Source organism: Mytilus trossulus, chromosome 14, assembly GCF_036588685.1.
Source record: "Mytilus trossulus isolate FHL-02 chromosome 14, PNRI_Mtr1.1.1.hap1, whole genome shotgun sequence".
NCBI lineage: Eukaryota > Metazoa > Mollusca > Bivalvia > Mytilida > Mytilidae > Mytilus > Mytilus trossulus.
In genome coordinates, this window is record NC_086386.1 from 16,395,988 (window position 1) to 16,422,689 (window position 26,702).

General features: G+C 30.6%; 1 protein-coding gene across 4 annotated transcripts in view; it reads right to left on the reverse strand.

Annotated features, from left to right (window-relative positions):
• The window catches only part of LOC134696665 (rho GTPase-activating protein 7-like), a 118,097-nt gene that overhangs the window by 34,884 nt on the left and 56,511 nt on the right, over window positions 1-26,702 (reverse strand). For all 4 annotated transcript variants that reach the window (XM_063558581.1, XM_063558580.1, XM_063558582.1 and 1 more), the window contains one exon: window positions 14,987-15,011. In XM_063558581.1, coding sequence (XP_063414651.1) covers window positions 14,987-15,011 — 25 coding nt within the window. The remainder of the gene's footprint in view (window positions 1-14,986; window positions 15,012-26,702) is intronic.

The window sequence follows — 26,702 nt, forward strand, 5'->3', positions numbered from 1 at the left end:
GTGAAGATTCTCAAGGTGACACAAAGTTAAAGACAACAGAAGTGATCCATGAGTACGAGTTGACACGAGGCTGAGTTAACATGAGGCTGGACATTGTAGGGTTGCATTAAACTTTCCTATCTCTAGTCAGATAATTAGAAGTACAGGAAATCCTCTGTTTCAGGAAAAACAATCACACTTATACATACTTGTATGATGATTGTAGGATCTTTTCACTTGTGGAATACCGGTTCAATACATGAACTTAAAGCACTTAACTTAGTCATGACTTTACAAGAAAACAAAATTTCTGTTACTTTTTATAAAATAATTATAGAAATTCGAATAATTTGTCAAACACTTGAACAAAGTCCACTGATATAAAATGCATAAAAAATACATATTATAAATTACTGAATATTGTTAGAAGACATTTTAATATTTAGATTTTATCCAGGTTATGATTTACCCTACGGTTACATCAAAAGTCTAATATATACAAACTATGGTTTGACATTTAAACCAACCATTTCACTGTAATTTCCACATTCCTTGGAGTAAATAGCGCCATTATTTACAATAAAGTATGTAAAATGTCACTGTAATATTTAGGTATTTATCATCAGTGATGAAAAGTTTTTTTTACCAGTAATATAATTCATTATAAAAGTACCCTAAATATAGGACACTTAAATTGTTGTTTATAAGTTCAGTGCTGGAGATTTCAAGAATCATTAGCAGGCTTGCTGAAGCAGCTATTAGAAATTAAAGATCACATGTGGTATGAGTGCCAATGAGACAACTTTCCATCCAAGTCACAATTTGTAAAAGTAAACCACTATAGGTCAAAGTACAGTCTTCAACATCAAGCCTTGGCTCACACTGAAAAGATCACATATAAATAGAGATCAAGATATGTTAAATTGCCAATGAGACAACTCTCCACAACAAACCAAATGACAAAGACATTAACAACTAGATATACTGTCACCATATGGCCTTCAACAATGAGCAAGGCCCATAACACAAAGTTTTCACTTATAAGGACACTTTGAGAAATTACAATTTCGACATGTTCTATGAAATGATCTGAATCATCTGATATGTATTTTCAACAAAATGTATACAACGTCATATTGTTAGGCAAATATTATTCTTAAGGAAGTTAATGAATTATCAAAAATACAGAATAAAAACATTTTGTTCACTTTTACTACATTAACATCACAGTTAAGATTTAACCTTGAACATTCACCGATATGTGTTTTTTTATGAATCTCAATTAGCATTAAAACAGTATTATCTTAGAAACATGACATTATAATTGTCGTGTTCTATATATGTAAAACACATTCAGGTCATGCTATTTTGTACTATTTTTGGTGAAAACATGCTACTTTCAAGACAAAATATACGTTGTTTGTGGACTTACAACTTGTTAGCATAAGCAGCTCAATGTCCACTGGAGCAGTAAATTTGAATCAGATTCTCGACTTGACAAGAGTCTATCATAATGTGACACTATACCTTATGAATAGAGAACTATTTGAAATTCATATGATATATGATTTCAATTTAAAAACAAACCAGTCAGGCATATAAGTATGAAAAAGACTCATCTTTTATTCTCCTTGAAAAATGTAATAAATTCTATACAGTTTAATATACACTATAGTAATAAGAGAAAATTATATGTGGTATTATATAGGGGTGCGTAAATGAATGAAAATTTCAATTTGGTTCATTTTTATGGTGTAAACTCTGATTGTTTAAACATAAGTTTCTGTGAAATTTAGGAAACTGATTATGTTAAATAACTCTTTTCCACAAATTTGCAAGCAATAATTTATACTTCAATATGACAAGTTCTGCAGTTATAACACTGCCATCTTTGCAAAAAGAATCTGTTAAATACTTGTTGTACAGAAAATTCATAAAACGACTGGTAAATTGAAATATTTGCAACATATAGAAGCTAACTTTATTAATTTTGTCCATATTTTGGTATTGATCAAACCATTAGAGTTACATCCTCATCATTTCTGTGTGTAAACAATAATCAATTTCCCTATGAAATAAACAACCTGCTTATAAACTCACCACAGAGATTCTCCAAAGCCAACTCTATAGCAGAATGTATATCCATCAGTAGAACAAAATTCTCAAACTGTATTAAATTTTAAAATCCATTTTTCATATTTTTCATAAATCCATAGTGAAAGTTTAGATTGAAATGAAACCAGATTCCTGTTACTGTGAAACACATTACTGAGAGATCATGTTACACTATAAAGATGACCTAGTACACAAGTCATGTGACAAGGAGGAAAATTAACTTTGTTGTGTAAATTACTGATGTTTTAACACCTGGTCTCTAAAATGTCCATATATTATCTTAACATGTCCATTTCTGGTCACTTCACACTGACTTGATTCCATTAATTATGACATACAGGAAAGTAACTCTTCATTTTTGTCATTTTCACCTCCTACATAAGTAAACTTGATCAAATTTTCTGTTCTGCCCTGATAATTTTATATCAATTTATAAACTGTTACAATCAACTATTCAGGGACACTCTATAATTTTCAGCTTTTACAAAGGAGTTGATTTGATAATAACAATATGATAATTTGATAACCTAAGGTTAAGTTATGCTTGTAATTTTGACTTTTTATCTATCTGGAACTGTGTATCATGACACAAGTACATGTACATGTATTAATCAATGTAGTCACACCTCTTAATAAGAATAATTTTAATGAAAGAACTAATACTTCCTAAAACAAGAATGTGTCCACAGTACATGGATGCCCCACTTGCACTATCATATGCAAAACATATGTTCGATACAAATGCATTGATCGGCAAAAATAAAGGGGGGGGGGGGGGGGGGGGTGCGCACCCCTGGAACCCCCCCTCTGGATCCGCCACTGAGAGCGCATTTGTTTCTAACCTAAACGATGTAAACGATTACACGCGTAGTTGTTTAATCCATTTGTTTCTTACACTTTTTGGTCAACGTTGACATCGTTCATGTAAACGATGTACGCGCAAAATAGTCGCGTAGTCGTTGATCATTTATCGTTGAGACGTGTAAACGATAAATTTGTTTCTGCATCTGTCGTTTAAATAATTACAAGCAAGTGTTGTTTTCGCAAAGTCCTGGTTATTTATTTCCCGCACTTTTACCTGTTTGTTTACAATGCGTGAGTGTAATCTATTTCTGTCTGACAACGTGGGGTCGATAAATTTTATTAAACGATGTATTTGTTTCTAGCAGCTCAACATTTACTAAACGACAGTCATCGATGACAAAATTTCGGGTTAAAACAAATGCACTCTAAGTTTCAAGTTGATTGGACTTCAACTTCATCAAAAACTACCTTGACCAAAAACTTGAACCTGAAGTGTAACAGACGGACGAACAGACGGACAGACCAGAAAAGATAATGCCCCTCTACTATCGTAGGTGGGGCATAAAAATTGTCAATATAAAAAAGAAGGATCTAAGAATTTTGAAAATGAGACATGGAACAAGACAGCAACTCTATATCACAATAGAACCCCAAAAACAAGAGATCTAAGACAGAGGCAGAATTCAGGGGGGGTATGACCTGAGCAGGTCCCCTCTTAGGCAATCAACGGGCTCCCACTTAAGAAAATTTCTGGATCTGCCACTGTAAGGACCATTATGGACAGACATACAGCAATATATCTCTCTCCTTTGGAACAGGGTATAAATAATCCTAAAACATAATTCTTACTTATTTTACATAAGATGTCACATCTTAAACACCTAAATATTTTAGGAAAAGTTTATAAATATCTCTTTAGCCTGACTTTTCACCTTCACCTATTTGTAACTGTCACTTAAGCTTTATAAATCTAAATCTCAAATCAGATATATTTCCTTAAAATATAAGCCTGTCTTTGTCTTCCTTTAGTGCAAACCTACAATTTAAGTGATGCAATACTATTAAACAGTATGTTTGTCCCTTACAGCTAAAGACCCAATACAGGTTTAATTGTTCAGGAGACAAGCATAAACCCCATAATTACCTATTTAAAAGCATAAAATAGATATAATGCTATGATTTATCTAACTAGACTAACCCTGCTTAAGGAATTATACAAAGGGATGGTTTACTAACGTTTTTACCAGAGAGATTGTGGTCAAAAGATTACTGAACAGATTTATCTCCATTGAGTAAAATAACATAGGAGGCTTGTACAAAAGTAAGATAAATTTTTACAATATGCTTTATTTTACATTGATAAATCTATTTAACTGTAAAGGTACTACTGACTCTTTACTTTTGATGCAAAAGGAATTAAGAGCTACTTAATAAGAGCAATCATTATTTCATACATGTACATGAAATTTTTGAGTAACTGCAGTAGCATTTTTAAATTTTGTAATAATTCTTATATAATCATGTTTAAACTGTTTTTTATCGACCTGTGAAATCCACCCACAATGTCAAATTAATACAGGTTAAATCTCATACACCCATTTGTGGTTATAACAAATATAAACTACCTTCTTTGTGGTAAAATAACTTAAAAGAAATGAGTGAAGAAGGTATTTCCAAACTATATAGGCTTCATTGATTGTTATGACATGTCTTACTCATCTTATGACCTCTGGTAGCTTATAATGAAAGGAAAACTTGGACGATAATTGAGCGATATTTCAAAATACCCATACTTTTTTTTTTAGTTATAACACTTATTTCATAATTAAACTTTGACTGAATGGCCGTGGCAGCCATATACCATAACATGCAAGCTTAGAGTGACATACTCTGAACAATATTTCCCAGAAACCATTATTTTTTTAAACACAGTTAAAATGTTTATATTTCATGGTTCTTTGGTGCTTGTTATAAAGCTATATTCCCCTTGTATAGGTTCTCACACCATTGCGGTCTTGTTTTATATACCATTATATTCAGGGGACAAAAAAGTCCTATAAAATTGTACAAGCATTCCTGTGTTATGTTAAGAATGACAGGATCATTTCACTGTGTGTCCTTTTCAATCTGAGTTTTCAGTACAAGAAAGAAGTGGGCGTAAAAAATTTTAACTAATGTCCACAACTAGTCCCATTTACCATGTTTAGACAAAGACAATGTCCATTCAATTTTCTGGACATGATGTTATCTATCCTCAGTCAATTAAACTCATCATTTACAGAAAAGAAAAAAAATAGTGAAGTCCCGTCATGTCCAGACTTGAGAAATAAATACTGTTTATTTTTGCCTGTAGCCCATAGGTCTAATGGAATATGTCCAAACCACATGTTAACAAGTGTGTGTTATATATTGTACCCCTGACAAGATATAATATGACAAAAAGAGGATAAGAAATTGCCCTACAATTAAATGCTTTTATTATAAAGATCATGATTCAGATATAGAAAGTGAAGTCAATGCCTAATTACTCTAAATTAATGGCAATGTGGAGAAAAAACTTTGAAACTGGTATTTATAGAAGTTCAGGGATGAACTGGTTTTAAACATCAATTTTCCATGACCATGACCATGGGTCAATTTCCACATTTTAACGTAGCTGTCAGAAGTTAACCTTTTAATGACTGTAAATTAATCTATTTGTTCACCATTTTACAGTAGAGGGCCACTGACTTGCTTTTTCCACATATAAGGGCACTTATCTTTCTTTTTCTTATGTTAATTAAGTGAGACAGAATGAACCAAGTGTTTAAGGAGACTAGAAAATAAACTTGATAATCAATATACCCTCCCTTTTTTTTAAATTTCAAGGTCTTTCGCTCTCCCCTTACTTTTTTTCTTCAAAATACCAGTTTATGAAAATCTGTTCTAAAAAAAAAACCCAAGGTATTAATATTTTCTATTCATATACATCTTACTTATATTAATAAAAAATAAGTTATACCTGACAAGAAGACCATCAATTTAAGATAGTGGGCAAAAAATAGGAACTAAATGGTAATTAATCACCATATTTATCTATCAGGTAATAAACAAACCATTATTTTCATGTTACAGATCATTAAAGGTCATCAGTTCAGCGATCAAAAATCATAAAATATTGACATATTACACAAGAAATGATGTATTCTCCATAACCTGTCAAACATCTTATTATCAGGACATCTCAGGTGTGAGATAGAGTTATTGCCCTTGGCATAAGGAAAAAAAATGTCAAAAAGTGAGATCAAGATGATAACGCAAAATATTAAAATGAAAATTATATATTGCAAAGGCTAAAAAATGTGGTCAGTAGGTTAATGATAATGGGATCTGCTGACATGCATGACTTTTTCTGTTTATATTTTAAAAAACTGACACTGATTAATGAAGTCCAGCAACAATATTTATTATCAGATTGTGCCTAAAATAAAAGTAATAACTCATCATGTTTGTAATTATGAATGTTAAAAAGTATGTTTGAGAAATATTTTTCATCTCTTCATGCAGTTTTGACAATAAAAAGGGAGATAACTCAAAATAAAATAAAAGCAAAAGACGCTGGGGGAAAAAAAAAAATCATCAATAAATGTTAATTTTCATATGATTGGTATCAGTTTGAAGAAGTACTTTATGAAGTCATTAACTAGAGGCTCTAAAGAGCCTGTGTCGCTCACCTTGGTCTATGTGCATATTAAACAAAGGACACAAATGGATTCATGACAAAATTGTATTTTGGTGATGGTGATGTGTTTGAAGTTCTTACTTTACTGAACGTTCTTGCTTCTTACAATTATATCTATAATGAACCTTGCCCATTAGTAACAGAGAAAAATATTTGGTAAAAATTTACATAAATTTACCGAATTAATGAAAATTGTTAAAAATTGACTATAAAGGGCACTATAAAGGGCAATAACTCCTTAAGGGGTCAATTGACCATTTAGGTCATGTTGACTTATTTGTAGATCTTACTTTGCTGAACATTATTGCTGTTTACAGTTTATCTCTATCTATAATAGTATTCAAGATAATAACCAAAAACGGCAAAATTTCTTTAAAAATTACCAATTGGAGGGCAGCAAGCCAACAACCGATTGTCCAATTCATCTGAAAATTTCAGGGCAGATAGATATTGACCTGATAAACATTTTTATCCATGTCCAATTTCCTCAAAATGCTTTGGTTTTTGAGTTATAAGCCAAAAACTGCATTTTACCCCTATGTTCTATTTTTAGCCGTGGCAGCCATCTTGGTTGGTTGACCGGGTCACGCCACACATTTTTTAAACTAGATACCCCAAAGATGATTGTGGCCAAGTTTGGATTAATTTGGCTCAGTAGTTTCAGAGGAGAAGATTTTTGTAAAAGATTACTTAGATTTATGAAAAATGGTTAAAAATTGACTATAAAGGGCAATAACTCCTAAAGGGGTCAACTGACCATTTCGATCATGTTGACTTATTTGTAAATCTAACTTTGCTGAACATTATTACTGTTTACAGTTTATCTCTATCTATAATAATATTCAAGATAATAACCAAAAACAGCAAAATTTCCTCAAAATTACCAATTCAGGGGCAGCAACCCAACAACAGGTTAACCGATTCATCTGAAAATTTCAGGGCAGATAGATCTTGACCTGATAAACATTTTTACCCCATGTCAGATTTCCTCTAAATGCTTTGGTTTTTGAGTTATAAGCCAAAAACTGCATTTTACCCCTATGTTCTATTTTTAGCCGTGGCGGCCATCTTGGTTGGATGACCGGGTCACGCCACACATTTTTTAAACTAGATACCCCAATGATGATTGTGGCCAAGTTTAGTTTGATTTGGCCCAGTAGTTTCAGAGGAGAAGATTTTTGTAAAAGTTAACGACGACGGACGACGGACGACGACGACGGACGCCGGACGCCAAGTGATGAGAAAAGCTCACTTGGCCCTTCGGGCCAGGTGAGCTAAAAATATATTTCCATTCCCTTTTAACCTGAATATCGAAAATGTGTACCACATCAAAGTCAGAAACAACTGCATAAGATCTTATTTTGTGTAAATATTTCATACAAACACATAATATATTCTCCTTTCTTAACCAAGTTGAGTTGTAAGTACAGCTTTGAATAAAACCCCACCCTAAACAAAAATCAACAAACCCTTGAAAGTGTTTTAAAATAAGACTCTATGGACCTTTTTTGTCGTTTAAACTACAAACACACTTTTACCACAATTGTTTGATAAAAAGAATTTATTTGTTTGTTCGACACGTCAAATATCTGTCGCCACACTATTGTTTTATAAACCCTCCATATAGTTTGCTAAAGGTCCACTTGATTTGTGTTTTTGGGTCAAGAACACTTGAAGTTGAGTGGATAATTACCGCTTAAATATACATTAAAGGCAGAAAATTTGGCAGCATCTCTACCAAAACAAATTTATGGAGTATTTTTACAGTTCTTTAGTAAATAAAGTTTTATTTTATCAGCTAACCAGTGAAGATTTACACCACTTAGACAAAGAAAATTTTCCCCGTCACGTTCCACATGCCGTACCATAAAGCATATTTAGCATTTTATAGCATGGAAATTTACAAGGGGAGGTCACCAAAATTAAAACAAGGCTTCAATCAGCTCTAGGACAAAAAAATGACCTCTAAGTAAAAATATTTACATTTAAAACATTATTCAGCAGTTTAGGGAATATATATGACTAGGGCAAAAATCAGTTAATGTACTTTTAACAATCTTTAAGCATATAAGTAGAAATAAATATTACCAAAACAAAGTTTACATAAGTGCAAGTAATATAAATTCTATACTATAGATCAAAATGAAAGTAGATAAATTAAATATTGCTGCATAGAAGAAAACATTTACCTGAAATCCTTCGGTGTTTATTCCACAAAATAGTCCGTAATTTAAACATATGCATAAACCTTTCACAACAAGCCTTACATACATGTACAACAAAAAAGAAACAAGCCCCAAAGACAATAAACGGTTATTTCATAAAACCATTACTGTTATGATTTACCCCACACACCTACCTGTAGTTTTAATTACAGGTGAACTTTTGCCGACACAGTTTATTAATTACAAAGGTGACAGTACATGTCAGTTACCGACTGACCACCATAAATCGTTAGTAGATTATATAGCCTGTGATAATATGTTACATGAGCAGTACCTGCCACTACATGGTCGAACTATATGGTATACTAATGCTTCATTAACTTTGACATTTTATAAAAATATTTATTTAAACCTCTTGGGAGAAGGAGGAAGTTAAATGGACACAATTAAACTTTACAGTTGATCACATTTAGGACTGTTGCATTACATTAATACAGTGTTGTGCAAATGCTGTAAATTTAAAAATTATGGCGATGTTTTTATTAATGTGAAAAATGCAACAGTACCAGGTTAACAATTCGTATTTTCATTATGGATTTCCTTCATTAATATTTTGTAATTGCATTATTTATTGGATTTCGCATTCTGGAAGGGATCAAGGATTTGTAATAATAAATTACGCCCAAAATTTCTGAATTTTATGTCTTAACTTTTAAAATCAAACAAACCCTAAAGACCTATGAAAATGTATGGAAAGTCATTTCATAGAAAATACAAAATTCTCCAAATGTCTAGAATGGTATTTATATAAATATTTCTTTTCAAGAAAGAACATGTGGCACAGCACAGTTGATACTTTTTAGCAGTCATTATCAACAAACATGTGGTTGCACAATATGCTCATTTTTTCAGCAGACTGTACAATAGTTTGTATGGCACATGTTTTCATATAAATAAGAAAAACGTAAGGTATAACAATGAAAAGATAAATGTCTCTATATCTATAAATACAGAATATTGGACAATATCCAACAAAATTGAAATAAAATAAAATAAAAAGATATATCATGTAATAGTCTCTTTTGAAACACTAAACTATGTTTTGATTTAGCAACTCCTACTTTAAATTATTGAAAGCCCTTTGAAATACAAGCAATGTTTTACAGTAAAATGTGTCTACCTCTTAAAGAAATACACATAAACCTCAAACATTCCAGCAGAATTCTAAGTACCAAAATGTTTCTTTACGTAAGATGCTGCAAAATTATGTAATTATGTACTTAAATATCCTAAATCACAGAACATTTTAGAAAACGGCATATTAAATCGCTGTTAGTCTTTGATTAAACACCACTTTCTGTAGACTCAATTAAAACATCAAAGGACAGATAATTTGGCACCTTTCTAAAGAAATACTATAAATCTTAACAAAATTCAATTAAGTATTAGATAGATCATTACCTTTATTCCAATATACTTCAATTAATTCAAAACATATGTTATAGTACTTGAATTCATTACTCATCTAGCTTCCCTTTTCAAAAAATTAAAAACTTTCACTTCATATTGTCAAATTTATCACTAACATACATGTAATGATGACACCTGAAAATAATATCCACAAAAAAGATTTTTTTGTTCTGTCACTTAATAATTACGCAATCCTGGTATTTTCAAAAAGATAAGCTGATTTATAAGATATCTGACTAATTCTTTAATCCAGAAAAGAGATAAGTAATCTTAATTAGGCTTATTGTTGTTTATCTAGGGGAGATAACTCATATTAAGTTACACCATAATATCTAACAGTAACAGATATTTATGAACCTCATTTAGATAGTAGTCATAAAGAAAGATACAAATTTCTCCATATTTTCTCATTAATTTGACAACTTTATAATGTTTACATTTACCAGTTTATAGGTTAGAGAGAGTTCCTTCAAGAATAAGTGCTGGCAGTCTTTTAAAGTGATAAATTTATGAGAAAGCACATTTTTTATTAATATTCTGTGTATTTTGCTATCTATTGACAGGAAATTTTAAATTGTATGCAAACATTTTTTTTTTCTTGTTTCATGTTTTATATAATCTCCATGTGTTCAAAATGTTACAAATATCTTTCAATCATTTTTTTAAAGGGGCATTTTCCATGACACAACATTGTTCCTTAATATTCCTATACAATTGTTTTTCCTTCTGTGGTTCAATTTTTACAATTTATACAAGTTATATTTGCTACTGATTATTATACAATCAAACTTTTAATCCTTATAATCTGCTTTTCTATACATTTAAAAAATTATAAATTTTGGGAAAAATAATGTTTATAAATACCTGCTCGTTTCTTATCTCTTGCTTCTTCAAGTGCAAAATATCTAATTCCTCTTAGTTTTTCACTAAAACTTCGGATTAATTCGTAACGAGCCATTTAAAACAAATTAAATGAAGTTTTTTATAACATTAATAATCCAACTATTTCCATGTCTTCAAGCCCTCTTCTTTTTTAAGTCTAAATTTCACATAACATAGATCCCCATGTGAAAGAAAATGGTTTCACTTAATTTAACGAAAAATTCAAATGGTATATTTGTTTCACCTCACCATATATATAACACAATAATCAAAAGTACCACTATACTGAAACATTTTTGTTACTTGAAATAATCATTTGCAAAAACAACATCTGCACAAATTTTCTGATTCCAAAAATATATTCCAGAATAAACACAGCATCGATGAGAGCTCTTAAACCATGTTAACACACTTAATTATAAGTATCCTTCCAAATCAGTTGCTCAGTTTAAACGCTGACAACAATAGGTGACCAGTTGAACAAGGACCCCCGTTGTAAATCCGATGACATGAGACAGCAGATTGTGATGGTCATTATAGAGAGGCGACGTAGGTTTTGTATTTACTCTTCACTATCACTACCAATACTATCGTTAAATTGAATGACACCGGCACATGAAAGTTGTTAGAAGTCTATCAATGGTAGCTTATTATATCTGAACATTATAAATTTGTGGACAATTGCTGGAAGGTTTCCTAAATGTTATCTTAACGATAAGTTTGAACCCCACTCTCAGTAAAGGCTGCCACTTATCATACTTTTCTAGCAATAGGTTTAGAACAGGTTTATAACAAGGTGTGATTGTAGCCATGTACAGATTATATTTATATAATGAGATGTAACATCACCGGGATAATTGCTTGTAAAACATAGCATGGGAGGCGGTAAATAAATGGGGAGGAGCTCAAACAAAAATATGCAATTTTAGTAATTAAAAATTATTCTAGGTGCCAGGAATCTTAAGGCTTATAAAAATGGATTATGTGTTCAAGTTGAAAATTAACCAATGTCTATTAAAAAAAAAGATTTTACTATTTTATGATCATTTTATCCAACAACTGTATCTTTTCACAGGAGAACTGTATTAGAAGTTTGATAAACATTGGGTGATATCAGTTGACCTTAATGTCCTCATTATAACATGCATGTAATTGGACAGAAAACACCTTTTAAAGGATTCCCGATAAAGAAGGTTAGATTTTCATTGTTTGATATAACTGATTTCACCTATAAAGGAAAGGGAGATAACTCACTTAGAAATCTCGTCATGTTTCTCTGTATGAAATTGAGACAATGATCAAATACAGTGACAGAACCTGAGCTTTATCATATTGGGAAAGGAGGGAGTATTATCTTGAGGATAAAAGCCCCCTCTGTATCTCCACATGAAAATCTTCCTGTTTTTTTAATAAATTAAAGTGAACAGACAGGATAAAATTGACAGTGAACGTTTATTATATTTAGTTGTTTTATTTTACTATTTGCATAATATAACAGAATCAAAAAAAATTTACTACCACAAAGTTTAAGAGGACCATAATTGTAGAGCATAATAATAGTTAAAACCCACTTATCATCCACCACAGACCTTGAATGTATAGGTCACTGTATGACCTTCAAAAATTAAATTTCTCATCAACATTTTTACATTGACAAACTTTCCATATAAGTTTATTTTCAAAGTATCAAAGTATCAAAATTTTAACTTCCTTACATGTAAAAAATTGCAATCTTCTGATTTGTAGTTATAAGTTAGACCGTTGATTTCCCCGTTCGAATGGTTTTACAATAGTTATTTTGGGGCCCTTTATTACTTGCTGTTCAGTGTGAGCCAAGGCTCCATGTTGAAGACCGTAGACCTGTTTGCCCAAACTTGTGTCCTGTATCAAAACACCGTCCCTCTAGCAGGACTCAAAATGTCCACTCTCAATGCTTTGTGATTAAGTGACACAAGCTGCTTTTTAATTTCACATACATGTCCTGAATAATTTCAATATGCATGAAATATTTATCTACAAAATGTTTAGCAAAAAATCAATTAAGATATAATAAATCAATTTTCTATGGGAAACTCCAAAAAAATAATCACAAGTTCATCTTGTTATCCTATGTACTCAATAAAATATCTTTTAGCAACACATTTTCCCATATGTTATACGTCTATCATATTTGCTAAAAAACAAGAGGTGCACAAGTACATATGGTAGGGCAGAATGTCTGTCAAGAATGTGCCATTTTCAATTTAAAGAGTCAGGAAATGGGTAAAACAAAGATATGTATTGTTTGAGTATTGTAAACCAGTACATGACATTGTGGCATCTGTAGATAATAGAACATGCAAGATTGAATTTCTGACTTCGTATTATATGGCGCTCATTGGTGAATAACATTTCAACAAAGTTTTTTTTTATATCAAACAATATAAATGATGCATATATACACTGCTTAATTCAATTACTTCATGATCTTGCATGCCAGCTAGAAAATATCACAGGTGTAATGATGCAAGAACACCATCTAGGGGAAATAACTCTGAAACAATAGAAGTGCATGTGAAATGATTTACAACTTATTGGTCAAACAAATAAGAATAGGATCATTTCTTATTTATGGGTTTAAAAACCACACCTTGAATCAATATCAGTTAATATCTTGGAAATTATATACATTTATCAATATATTGATCATTTTAGTGTTTAAAATCAACCAGCAAATAACAACAGGAATTCAAATTAAATCAACACTGACAATAAGGAAATACTTTGTTTGTAACACAAGAATTTTACTGGCTTGAAATGTTTAAAAAGGTGCTACAATTTCCCACTGGTAACTGAGTCAATCAAAACTATTTACTTTTATCATTGTTTCTATTTTAGTTGACATTTTTATGATATACATCTGACAGAAACTTTATAAGTTTGCTGTCTGTTTTCTCTTTACAGCCAATATTGTCAAATAATGTTGTGCAATACAAAGATTATCAAACCAAAGTGTCCCATCATGAACCAACATTTATCCTTGACTTTTTCGTTGAGAGGTTGATTGTTCCAGATGCGAGTAATCCAGGAAAGTGCTTTGGACTTATAGACTAAGTATAAAAATTATATTAGCAGAAACGTTGGACACGATTTATCAGGTATTGCCAGAACACACTACAAAATGAGGACAACAACGGAATGTGTATCTTTCAGAGTGAGATGTGAACCCATTGATACCACCTAGCCACTGTACTTAAATGGTTTACATTAAAATCGTCCAGTAAACTAAGTGACATTACAAATGAATCACCGTGTTTACCAACTGTCCAAAATATCTATGTTTATCAACTTAGAACAAGTCCTTTATTTATTTACACTTCCCAGTTTGTCATCATAAATTAGTCCTTTATTTACATACACAAGTATAAAAAGTCAATTAAAGCTAAGAAAAAACACATCTTCAAAGATCCCCAAATCTCATAAAAACACTAAACACTTGTTGGCTATAAAACAAAGAGATTTACATGTAATTAAGATATGTACATGTAAGTACTAACCAAGGACAAACTGTTAATCTTGATGTCTGAAGCAGAATGGTACATGTATGTTATGCTGTTTTAGACATGTATCCATTTGCTTATCTCACTGAATAGATGTAACTTTTTATTTTTTAATTTAATTTTGAGAGCTTAATATTTCACAAAATAATAAATTCAAACTTGTGTTGTTTTTTTGAAGTAATGCAAGTTTCATTTTTTTATCATTATTTCCCTTATTTACTTTTGGGTATCTCATTCTTTTTGAATGAGTTCGAGTTGTAAATTTTCAATGCTTATTGAATACATGGTACATCTGTATAAATAATACATACCAACTTCTTTTGCTGGTTTCAGCTTCTGAAATGAACAAAAATATCACTGAATAAGACATGTCAGTTATAATATTGCACAACATTCTCAGCATCAAGTACATGCCACAATAGAGTGGCATAACATGAGGTTCTGGCAGTGAACTAGGTATAAATAAACTAGATACTCAGTCCTTGTCAAGTAGGCTGCTTATAAATGGCATAAATGTTACAAGTGCAAAAATATGCTAACTTAATATGAAATCATTCAGTTAAGAAGTATAATAAATAAATAGTGAAGTACCCAACACCTTCACAAAAATTAATTTGGCTTGTTTAATTTTCATAGAATTTTGACAAAGTATTTTCTTTGACCTTTTGACAAAAATATAAAAATGTCAAAAAAATTGAACCAACCGTTTTATCAGAAAAATTACACTGGTTATATAGCTGCAGTTTGACAAACAGTAATTTTGTTCATTGATAAGCTTTAGCTGATTTTACAGAGTTATCTCCCTGTAGTGTTAGGTACCACCTTAGATTCATTTGAAAATTTTGAAGTACCAGTATCTGACAAAGTTAAAAAGTGCTCACAAAATTGTTACAACTTATAGCTGTTAGGTTCATCATTTGCTGACCAAAGATCGATGTCATTCATTTCTGTACAGTAAAGTTTCTGAGAAAAATGTGACGAATATATGTTAGACAAAAGAATGGACAGACAAAATGATTGCAATAATAGCTCCTTCTCTAAGAGTGGGATGTACTTTTGTTCTTAGTAAATGTCATAAGGTCTGGTCCGACTTTGTTGTATTGTCACAAACACATCTCATTCTTTACTTTAACATAGATGTATAAACCTCTATACGTCTAATGCTTGAACAAGCAAACCACAATTGATAAAAATAAAATAAACAATCATTTATAAATCAACTTAGAATTAAAGAAAGGATGTTAAGAATTTCAAGAACTCCTGTTTGAAATAACCGTTATGTAATATTTGTTTAAAATGTGTTGTACAACCCTCAAATGTTTAAATTTGCAGCGTATGTAAACTTGCAGCTTTCAAATGACTTTTACTTGTGATTAAAAGTAAGATAAAAGTCAAACTTGTCTTTGAAAAGAAAGTTTAATACTATTTACACTTAAAACTAATGCAAATTTGGATGATAAATAAGCTTTTCACACTTGATCTAAATAAATCTACAAATACCGCAGCAATTCTAACACTTCAAGGTAAAATACTTCCCAGATATATCAATATAAAAGAACTCAAAACACAGACATGACTAAAATTACAAGGAGCTGCATGTCCTGTTTTCATTTTACAAAATATTACAAAATTTTCATGTTTTAAAAGATGTTTTTTGGATCTATACTCAAAGATGTTGAAGTTTGGTTATCAATATTTCTCCCTGCAAATAAAATGTTGTCTGTTAAACAGATCATTCCTTCAACTTTTTCTACAAAACTAAAGGGCTCAACTTTCACATTTAAAATTCAGTCTTTATACACAGAAAACAATTAAAGTAACTTCAACAGCTTTCTTGGTAACATTTTCACTTGCAAGAAAAAACCATAGTCGTATTGAGATTGGTAGTTTGTTCATGCCTTCTAGAGAAGTCTGTCTTATATAATATAATAGGTCTTCAATAATAAAACAGTTATCAATACAATTTGTTGGTCTCCATTGAAATTGCCTCCCCCCTCAAGTTTAAAACATTGTGACTATTAAGTCTAATAGAGATTATCAATGATCTTTAATGAATCTACTCCCCCATTGTCAATAAACTTATTCTGTACTGATTCACCCAAATTTTATCAAACTTCATTTTTAAAATCTCTTAATTGAATTATTTGCTTGGTTTGTGAAGAAAAATGTCTCGGAACATTCTGAAACTTCAAACTGTTGTACAAGTTTGTCTATTCTGATGATATCGAAGGGTGGAAAAACTTTGGTATATTTAAACAATCCTTTTTTCGTGTCCTAATCTGCCAATCAGTAAGGTGACATAATGCATTTACTTTCCATGAAAACATTTGTAACCTATCACTTAATCAGGGATCACATTATTGTCAAACAATCTTACAAATACATTTTAGTTACCCATGCATTTGCACAATCAGCAGTTTTAATGAAAATGCTTTTAAGAATGAACACTCCAATAATCAAAGTAGTTGTTTTCATTCATAAGAATATGTTATTTCAGTGTCTTTAAAACTTTAAAACGTAAAAGACCACTTTATTGGTAAACTGAAAGATTTTCTAATACAGGGTGTTTCCCCTTTGCTATTTATATATACTTGTCAGAAGAGCATTAATATTGGGCAAACAAAATGAAACAAAAGTCTTTTTATATTTGAATTTTTGTATATTTCTATATCATGCATGTTACCATATCAAATGATGTATTTGTACTTTAAAACTTTTTTTTCTTTTTCTTTTTAGCAATTTCTATGACAGAGAATGATTAAGCAAAAAAACGTTAAAATGTGACCTTTTGTCAAAATTCTACTCAAGTTTGGATCAAAATTTCATTCTCTCTAACTTTTCAACTATTTGCTATATTGATATTTTGTATTGGTAAGGCGGAGTTGTATCTGAATATCTCTGCATGACTTTACATCAAGTACTAAATTAAGAGCTACATATTTGATTTGTTAAAGGAATTTCAGGCTGGTTTTATCTGTTTTGTAAAGATCTCTTGTATGAGGTACATTTTTAAACGCAAATTAGGATTATTATCTTAAAATAGAATGCTTGCTATAATGATTATATCTATTCAAAAGTTCAATTTGGTTAATCTATAATTCACATCAACAAGATGAATACTTGTAATAATGAGATGACATGAGGTTCAAGTGTTTTCTTTAAAAACTAATACATTTATAACTTTTGTCCGTTAAAATCAGGGTCATCTCCCAAACCTGAAGAAAGGCTACAATTTTTGCGTTGAAAAATCAAAACCAATAAAGTGAAAGTAAGAAACATTAAAAAAAATCCTCTATATTTATTGACTTACTTTAAATGAAGTTTTATCCATCACTACTCAATACAACAACTCAGGTATAAAACAGGCAACATTCCTTTTCAGGACTAAACATAAATAGGCCAAAATACCTTCTTAGGTCTCCAATATGTGCCCATGGGATCTAAACAATACAGATATAGAATTTTTGATACCACCTTAGACTACACCCCCTGAGAATAAAGACAGTACTAACTACGCAAGGTAACCACCCTGCAAGGTTAATGTCTGCCAATTCTCATTCACCTATTACCTGGTTTTGTCTTATGAAAAGGAGACACCATATAAGGTTTCAAAACAGTACCAAATATTGAAAGTATGTCAAACTGTAATGACCCATAGAAGATTTATACCAGATTATTATTGAGAGCTGTCATATTGGGTATAAATCTTAACACACCTGGTAAAACACTAGTAAAAGAACTCTACAAATTAGGTTACAATTATTAGCAGCTGATTTTGCTGCTCGGTCAAATTCCACAAGATCATACAATACCTACTACATACCAAAAATTATAATATTGAGGATTGATTCATTGTTCTTCATGGGGTCCCAATTTTCGTTGATTTTGTGGTTAAAGGTAGACCAATTAAAACATCAAACCAGGTATACATTTTTTTTTATAAAGTGGCATGGAGTTGACTAGTGCCCAAATCTACGAAATAATATCCAGGACAGGAAAAAACAATTTTACTTCAATCAAAGAAAATTGAAAGCTACAAAAATATACAATTCCACAGTTTCTAAAAAAATTTACATCATAAGTAAAACACTTTGATTTCAGGTCTAAACTAGATTTCTTCTCAGCTGTAGATATGGTATAAAGAAAAATCTTTAAAACTACATCACAGGAATACTGTGAGCAAACACATCAACAAGAATGTGAATTAATTCTATCATCAAAGAGAGTTAAATCCCTTTATAAACCTTGCACTGCATGCAAAATTCATGTCAAGTGTCCACCAAAAAATTTGTTTTTTTTTAAATAAGGAAGCTGATTTTGCAGGTGTGAAAATCAATATAAACAACAATTATATTGTTCCTAAAAGATCTGAAGACTTGATAATAATAGAGTGATTGACAGATACAAAGGCTTTTATATAAGTAATATTTACAGGTTAAAGACATACTTAACCACAGCCTAGGTACTTTCATTGTTAACTTGACATTATCAGAAGTTTGAGTACAAAGTTTATAGGTACAAAAGGAAGGGTGTATAATAGACTATTTTCCAGTATCAGAAAAATAGAGGTAAATCAAAGAACAGAAACAGAACAAAAGAAAACAAATCATATAACAAGATTTACATGCAGTATTTATAAGGCAGGCAATTGAAAAGTTTCTGCAAAATTAGCACTGAATGCAATATCAGTGTCAATGTTTTTTCTAAGATTACAATCTACAGAGGCGGATCCAGGGGGGAAGCACTGCCCCCTCTTTTTTGTTGGAAAAATTTGGTTGATTATACAGGGAATTACTGAAGCATGACTGGATAGGGGCCCCTTAAGAATAGTTCTGTATCCACCACTTCTAATAATCAATTTGTATGCTAACAAGTGCAAGCCTTGGATACAAAAAAGTTAAATAAGTAAAATACAAAACATAACTGTAACTTTTTCTTTTAAAATAGAATTCCTTACACTGCATGTATTGAAAATTTTTGAATAATGAAAATGAATAAATGAAAATGTGGACAGTTACTTCAATGACACAGAAAAACAACGACAAAAATAACCCAAAAGACGCCTAGAGGGCAAGGGTTCTTAGGTATTAAGATAGAGTCACTCATTTTACTCAGATACTCAGGGCAAAAGAGAGTCTGATTCCAGGTATGCAAGAACCAGGTAAGCCCTGATCAACTTATAAACAATTCAAGCAATTTGTCACAAAGCCAAACATATGTGACTGTAACCTTCGTGGTCTTACGAGAATGACCTCGACTTAAGCAATTACGGAGAATTTAAGAACATTACGATATGAATTTACTCCCCTAATTCTACTTAAAACAGATTTCATGCTAAATTTCATCAAAATATTTAACCTTTGTTATGTTACTCAATATAAATTTGATCAAATTCTATTCAAATATTTGAAGGAATTAACTCTTAATTCAGTTTAAAAATATTTATTTGTGAGTATAAAAAGGTTAAATCCATTATCTAAAATGATCAACAATTTACTTAATAGTGTACATGATATTATGCAGCCAATTGTGTAACATGCTGACTTTTTTTTATAACTAACATTTTTTCATGGTCAAAGCCATTTCCAAGTCAAGATAATTTAGTGTTTCAAACAACAATATATGTAATCAGTAAGTTATTTCCCCTTGACCAAATTGAACTTTAATCTTTGTCGAATCCCAAATAAGCCTCTTACTGCACTAAGTGTTTATTTTGCTTTAACATTTTTCTGCTGAAGGTCAAACTTTTTCTAAAATTAGTCCTCCACCATTAAAAACTTGCCTCCATGAATCCTACAGAGTGCTGAAAGTGGCATTACAACACTTACAATCAATCAATCATATTATTTGGATGGAGAGTTGTCTCATTGGCACTGACACACCACATCTTCCTAAATCTATATATTCTGCCTTCAATTAATAACATACTAATGGTATCTATATATATTTCCTTGGGTCAAAACCTTAAAATCGTCTTTCGTAAAAATAAATCCTAGCCCATAGCTTAGACCCCATTTGACAGTGTTTTACAATTTTCTTGTCACAATTTGTGTCAAACACTGTTGATTTTGTCCCACGGAGAAAGTTTAGGGCTTTCCGACAAAAAAGACAAATATTTGAATTTTTGATGGAAAACATATGTATACAAATAACTTAATCCTAAAACAATTTTCCTATATCTGGTATAATCGGTAGTTTTAGTCACTTGACGTTGATAAAACTTCGTAGGAGGTAAGTACGCTGTCATTTTCATCTTAACTTAGTCTTTCTGACTATCATAGTGCAAGCATAAGAGAGTTAAGTAATATATAAGCAAACTTTATTGTGAAAATCAAACATTCAAATCATGAAATGTTAGCGATCATAAAGATAAAACTATACAAGTGATCTAATTTTGTTTAAATTTTGTATTAATGTTTTGTACAAAGTGGTATTTGGTATGCAAAATTTTGAAAATAAAACTGTTGAAAGTTAATCCCCAATAAATGTTGGTTTGCAAAGTAGGGGTGGGGATTGGGTATAAAAAGATAATTTAAATTTTCTGAGTCAGAATCTGATTAAAGAAATACAGCAAGAACAGATAACTCTTTATTGTGACAAATGTTAATGCTGACTGTTGTAGTATGAATAAGAGAAAGTGTCCATTTGTATTCACATACACTGTACAGTCATTTAAACAGTCATTTCAACCAAGGAGAACGTTAACCACACTTCAATTTTTATTTGAAGTTTGTACTTTATTTATATAACTTTAAGATGCAATCTCATTTCCTAACTTGAATGAAATTATGAGAACAAGTTTATCAATGAAAAATTTCTACCAATTAACTAAACTAGAATTTTAACTTTTTGGAATTCCAAAGTGCACAAAAATGAAGGCATTGTTTGATCTGAAATTAGTCTTGCAAAACATTAAGATTATTTCATAGATCTTAAAAGTTTAATGCAAAGTTCAATAAAAAAGCATACTGTGTATAAAATCAGATTATAAATATTTTATTTTGAAAGCTATATTTAAATGACATTTGTTTAAGCAGGTTTACTGCAGATTTGTGAATATTAAGCTTACGTTACAATATAAAACTTTTGACACCTTCAGAGTTCAACATTTTAAAGGACATTCGACTTCATGCACATGTTTTGAGACTATTTTTTTGCTCTGAACTGTTGATTTTGTATAAGAATGTTCATGCAAACAAAGATTTCTATTTGGTATTCATTTTCAATGTTCTCAAATACCAACCCGGCTTAATCTATTATACTGTACCAAGTGAATCCACCTTACAATTCTGAGACCAATATTGACATAGTGTTTAAAGCAAATAGGTTTTTCTGTGCTGGAATGTATCCGAACATGACTTTATATATATACAAAAGGTTTATAACTTCTTGTTTTGAAAAATAATGACAAAAATATTAATAACGATTTGAAAACTGTCAATAAAATGAAAGAGAATGTACGTCAATGTTCCTCTTTGGTAAACAGACAAGTATCGGCAGATCTTTTTATAAACTATAACATTCCAGAAATAGTAAAAACTAGTCAGCCAACTATTGTTGAAGAGATCTGTGCTATAAACAATTCAGAACATTGTTAAACAATAGGTGTTGAAAATGAAAAAATGAAAAATAAAAAGAGGAATGAGGGAGGCTGAACTTTTAAAGCTGTAAAAATTATCTCACAAAGAATAAAAAGACTTTAACACCCCTCTAAACCTATAGGGACAAAACTACTCCAATCCCCCCCTTTTTTTCCCCTATATGCAGACTAGAAACATCCACAGGAATGTTTATCTAATAACTTAAGACAGGTACTGTTGATTCATTTATTTTAGTGGGTACCAATTTCTGTTGATTGAGACTTGCATTTTCGTGGATATTGTTTCATAGTTTTGCCAAACTAAGCATATAAGACTATATGTGATTGAGAAAACCAAGTTATTTTAAAGATCTTTTATCATGCTGTGATACAAAATAATAAGATCATAATAAAGATAAGGAGATTTGTCATAAATACAAATGAGACTCTTGAAATATCCATAAAGACCAATGGACAAAGTGCCATGACTTGCAATTGTGAAGTCATATTTTGACACTCTCTTAAAAAGCCAAATCTCCAGCTTTCAGAATACACTAAGAACTGAGATTTTCTAGCTTAGAAAACTGAAGAGGTGTCAAAATTTAAAACTCCAATAAAGTTACGTAATATTATAAATAATCATTACAAATATATAAAATATTGACACATTTTAAGATCTAAATATCCTCTTAAAATGTACTTCACATAGTCAATATCATAATGACAAAAAGAGATTTATTTAAAAATATTTAATCTTAGTAGTAAAACCTATGAAAATATTGTCAGTAATGTCATAGAGGGTACCTGTTAATTTGAAGATTCAAACAATGGGTCACATGGTCGTGAACTACAAACATCAGTCCATGACAAAACTAGGATACCTTGATCTTTCAGGACACTGTGACATTGTATCGAACCAATAGAGTGCGTCTAACGGAATTTTAATTGTATAAATATTATCAACACCTCACTTGAAGACATAAACAGTTTTGACCATTTATACAACAAAACTGTATACAAGAGACGAAATTAGAACTGATTTGTTCCATATCTTCGCTGAGAGTATAAACAAGGGCAACTGGAATCTTCAGACTTGAAACAATGAGAACACACAATACAGAGAAAGAAAGACAAATTCAATCCGTCATTTATTTTAATGGCAATAAACCGGACATTGCTGCCTTACCTGTGAAATTAAAAAAAAACTGTAGAGTGGACAGCTACATAACTAATTAGAAGACATTTTATTTCAGGTCAAAAATTTAAGGTTTAAAAACAGATAAATCTAAATGTTGTAAAAGCAAGTGTTTCACACAAATATGGAAAAAAAATTGGGGGAGAGGAGTTAGAGATTCTATGCTATAAAAATTATTAAGGAAATGCAGGAACTTTTTCAAGGTTTCCTTTGTGCAAATATATTCCCACAGTAATAAAGACTTTCAAAGAGATAAATCTTGCTTAAAATTAAGCCATAAAAGGGAAAAAGATTTAAGTAAAAAATCACTTTTTAGACATATCCTACAGATAATATTGTTCTCTAATTAAACTTTTTAGATGCAAATTCTACCCCAATTCCTAATATAAAGATAATCTGTATTGTAAATATCAAATTCAAGGTACAACCAATGATGTTCCCAAACTTATTCACAGGAAAAACCTACATTGTTCAATATAATTCTATTTTACAATTTTGAGTAAACTGAAGATATACAATAACTAAATAACATAACTTTCATCTAAAATGTGCAGTAAAAAAACCTAGAGGAAAAGTAAATTTACCTTCAAAAGACCTATCATAAACATCCATAAAAATAATCACTCCATTCCAAATAAAAAACTTTCTTCACTATCTGTCACACCAGTTATTTTGATAGGCTTTGAACTGTTATAGCTCACCTGACATTTTCTATTATTTTCTTCTCAATGACAATATTACAATCCTATTGTTCACTTAATTTCACAACAGTAGTGTTAATAAAATGTCATTTACTATTGAATAGTGTGACTTAATGTTCAGTGATTAAATAATGACAGATAATAGTAATCAAACTAATTTACCTGATCAATCAGGTAAGTAAGGTATGTGACAAGGTGAAAAAAACAACAATAAAACTTACTTGCAACTTTTTCTTTGTTGGTGTGAATATGAAAGACAGTGATCGGAAGACGTAACATAAATCGGTTAAACTGTCATCATCCATTTTTACGATTTGTAAACTGTTAGTTCCATATAACTCCAAAATAATTGTGTCACATGGCCATGATCTGGGGCAACAAGTTTAAATTTTTGTTTCAATTTGAAAAACTAGGACAAATGACCATCACATTATTGTCCAAACACACTGACCGCCTTTCTATTTAATAACAAACAAACTACGAAAGTTTACTAGATCCTGAGATAAAATCTCTTAAAAACCAAGATAAACTAGGTAAGAAACTCTGGTTTTATCAAAGTTTTCACCTGAACGGGATTGATCCATTTAATTCAAGGGTGGCAACCCTGGGTAACAAAGCTCTTTAGTATTGATTTGGTCAAGGTGCACAAAACATTCTTGTGTTTAAATTGTTTTCTGTCTTACAAACATTTAATTGATTAGGCTCCTCTACAATACACATCTATATATCATGTATATGAAACAGATATTTTATTTCTGTTCCATAAAATTGAGCCAATTTTTCTAAAAGTAAATTTAATACCCTTTCTTTGCCTTTCAAAATGAAATAAGAAAGTTTAAAAAAATTGTGTACATTCGCTTTTTTGGGGGGGAATTCTCAGAATTAAAATGCAACAATAAAGTGTAACAGACTTCATAAATATGCATACCTAAGATTATGCATTATGTAAATGTATATTGTAAGACCAGTGTCTTGATAAAACTACCCTGAGCTGGCAATTAAAATGTGCTGCAGCTTTTTCAAAGTGTTTTTACTTTCCCTGACCCTAAGTATGAGGACTGACTAATAAAAATGTGTTTTTTTTTTTATATTTGTAAAAACAGTCCACAATTCAGATTGTCAACAGTTTTGCAAAGCCCTTCAAAGCATGTTTACACTGGGTAAATTTAACTTTAATCTTTACCAAAACTTACATTTTGCATGTTGTAATAGCTTAAGAATAACATGAGATGTGGGTATACTCTAAGAAGACTTGACACCAAAGACATTTAGAGGTCAACATATGGTGTTCAATAGTCACCTATACAATTGGCCTCAATTAGACTTTAAAAGTTGGGAGGTAAATAACTTTAATGAGCCTTTCAAAGGTTTGACATCAATATCAAATTCACAAAAATGACAGAAAACATTATACTTGTAACAAAAGTCAACCATTGTTGAGGTTCCCAACTAAGGACAAGACCATGAATGCCTGGCCAAGTTCAACATTTTTTGGTGTTTTTTTTAAATTTACAGTTAGCCCTACACTTGTCCTAAAACCAATTACGTCTTATTTTTTGGAAAACTATTGTTGTTAACTTAAAAGCCATTGCAGGTCCTGAAAAATTCTCATACTTTGGAAGTGATTTTTTGTCATAAGCCTACATTATACTTAACTGTTCCTTTAAGTGCATGTTTTACTTACTATGAAATCGAATGAATATCAACAGTGACTTGTTATTTAAAAGTGCATCATTTATAATGAGTCATTTTGATATCAATTTTAATGATCTTAAATTAACATAATAATGATATTGTTTGTATGATTCAATCTACTCATCTCAGCAGCTTCTGGCCACAAATATTTACTTTTATACAAAAACATAATTATCTTTTTGAAGAAGTAAACTTGATCACTTGCACATATCTGTAACCGAATCATTAAATTACAAAGAGAATATTATCACTTTGGTTTTTATTTCAAAGCATTTTTTTAGATGAGGAAATAGTATATTATCACATGATAAATGAGTATCATTCTCTGTGGTCCCCTCCTTTATAATCTTTCAATGATGAGGAAATTGTAAATCTTTCAGTTTAAAAAATATTTTAATAGTACAGGAAATTAAAAAAAATAAGCTGCACTGATGTACTTTGATATACAATATATGCATTTCATCTTTTTCTTTTGAAAAAATAACAATATATCTGCTGTTATATTATAAATAAAAGATCTCTATAATTTGTTATACAAGCCACATCCAAACCATAAGCTGTCAGGATAGGTGAGAAATAATTTAGAAAATTAAAACAAAAATTCAGGCAAATTCATAAATGCTTCAAGGGTTAATAACAAATAAACAAAATTTCTGTGATTAAAACAGGCATGTATTCTTAATTAATTTTCATAATTCTTTATTTACCATTATTAAATGCTGACATGACACGTGTATTCACACTTTATCAAACTGACCTAGTTGACCAGTGATTAGGTATTTTTCAATACAGCAGTATAGGATATTAAATTGAGTTATTTCCCCTGCATTATGTTTCTTTTAAATTTTCCCCGACCA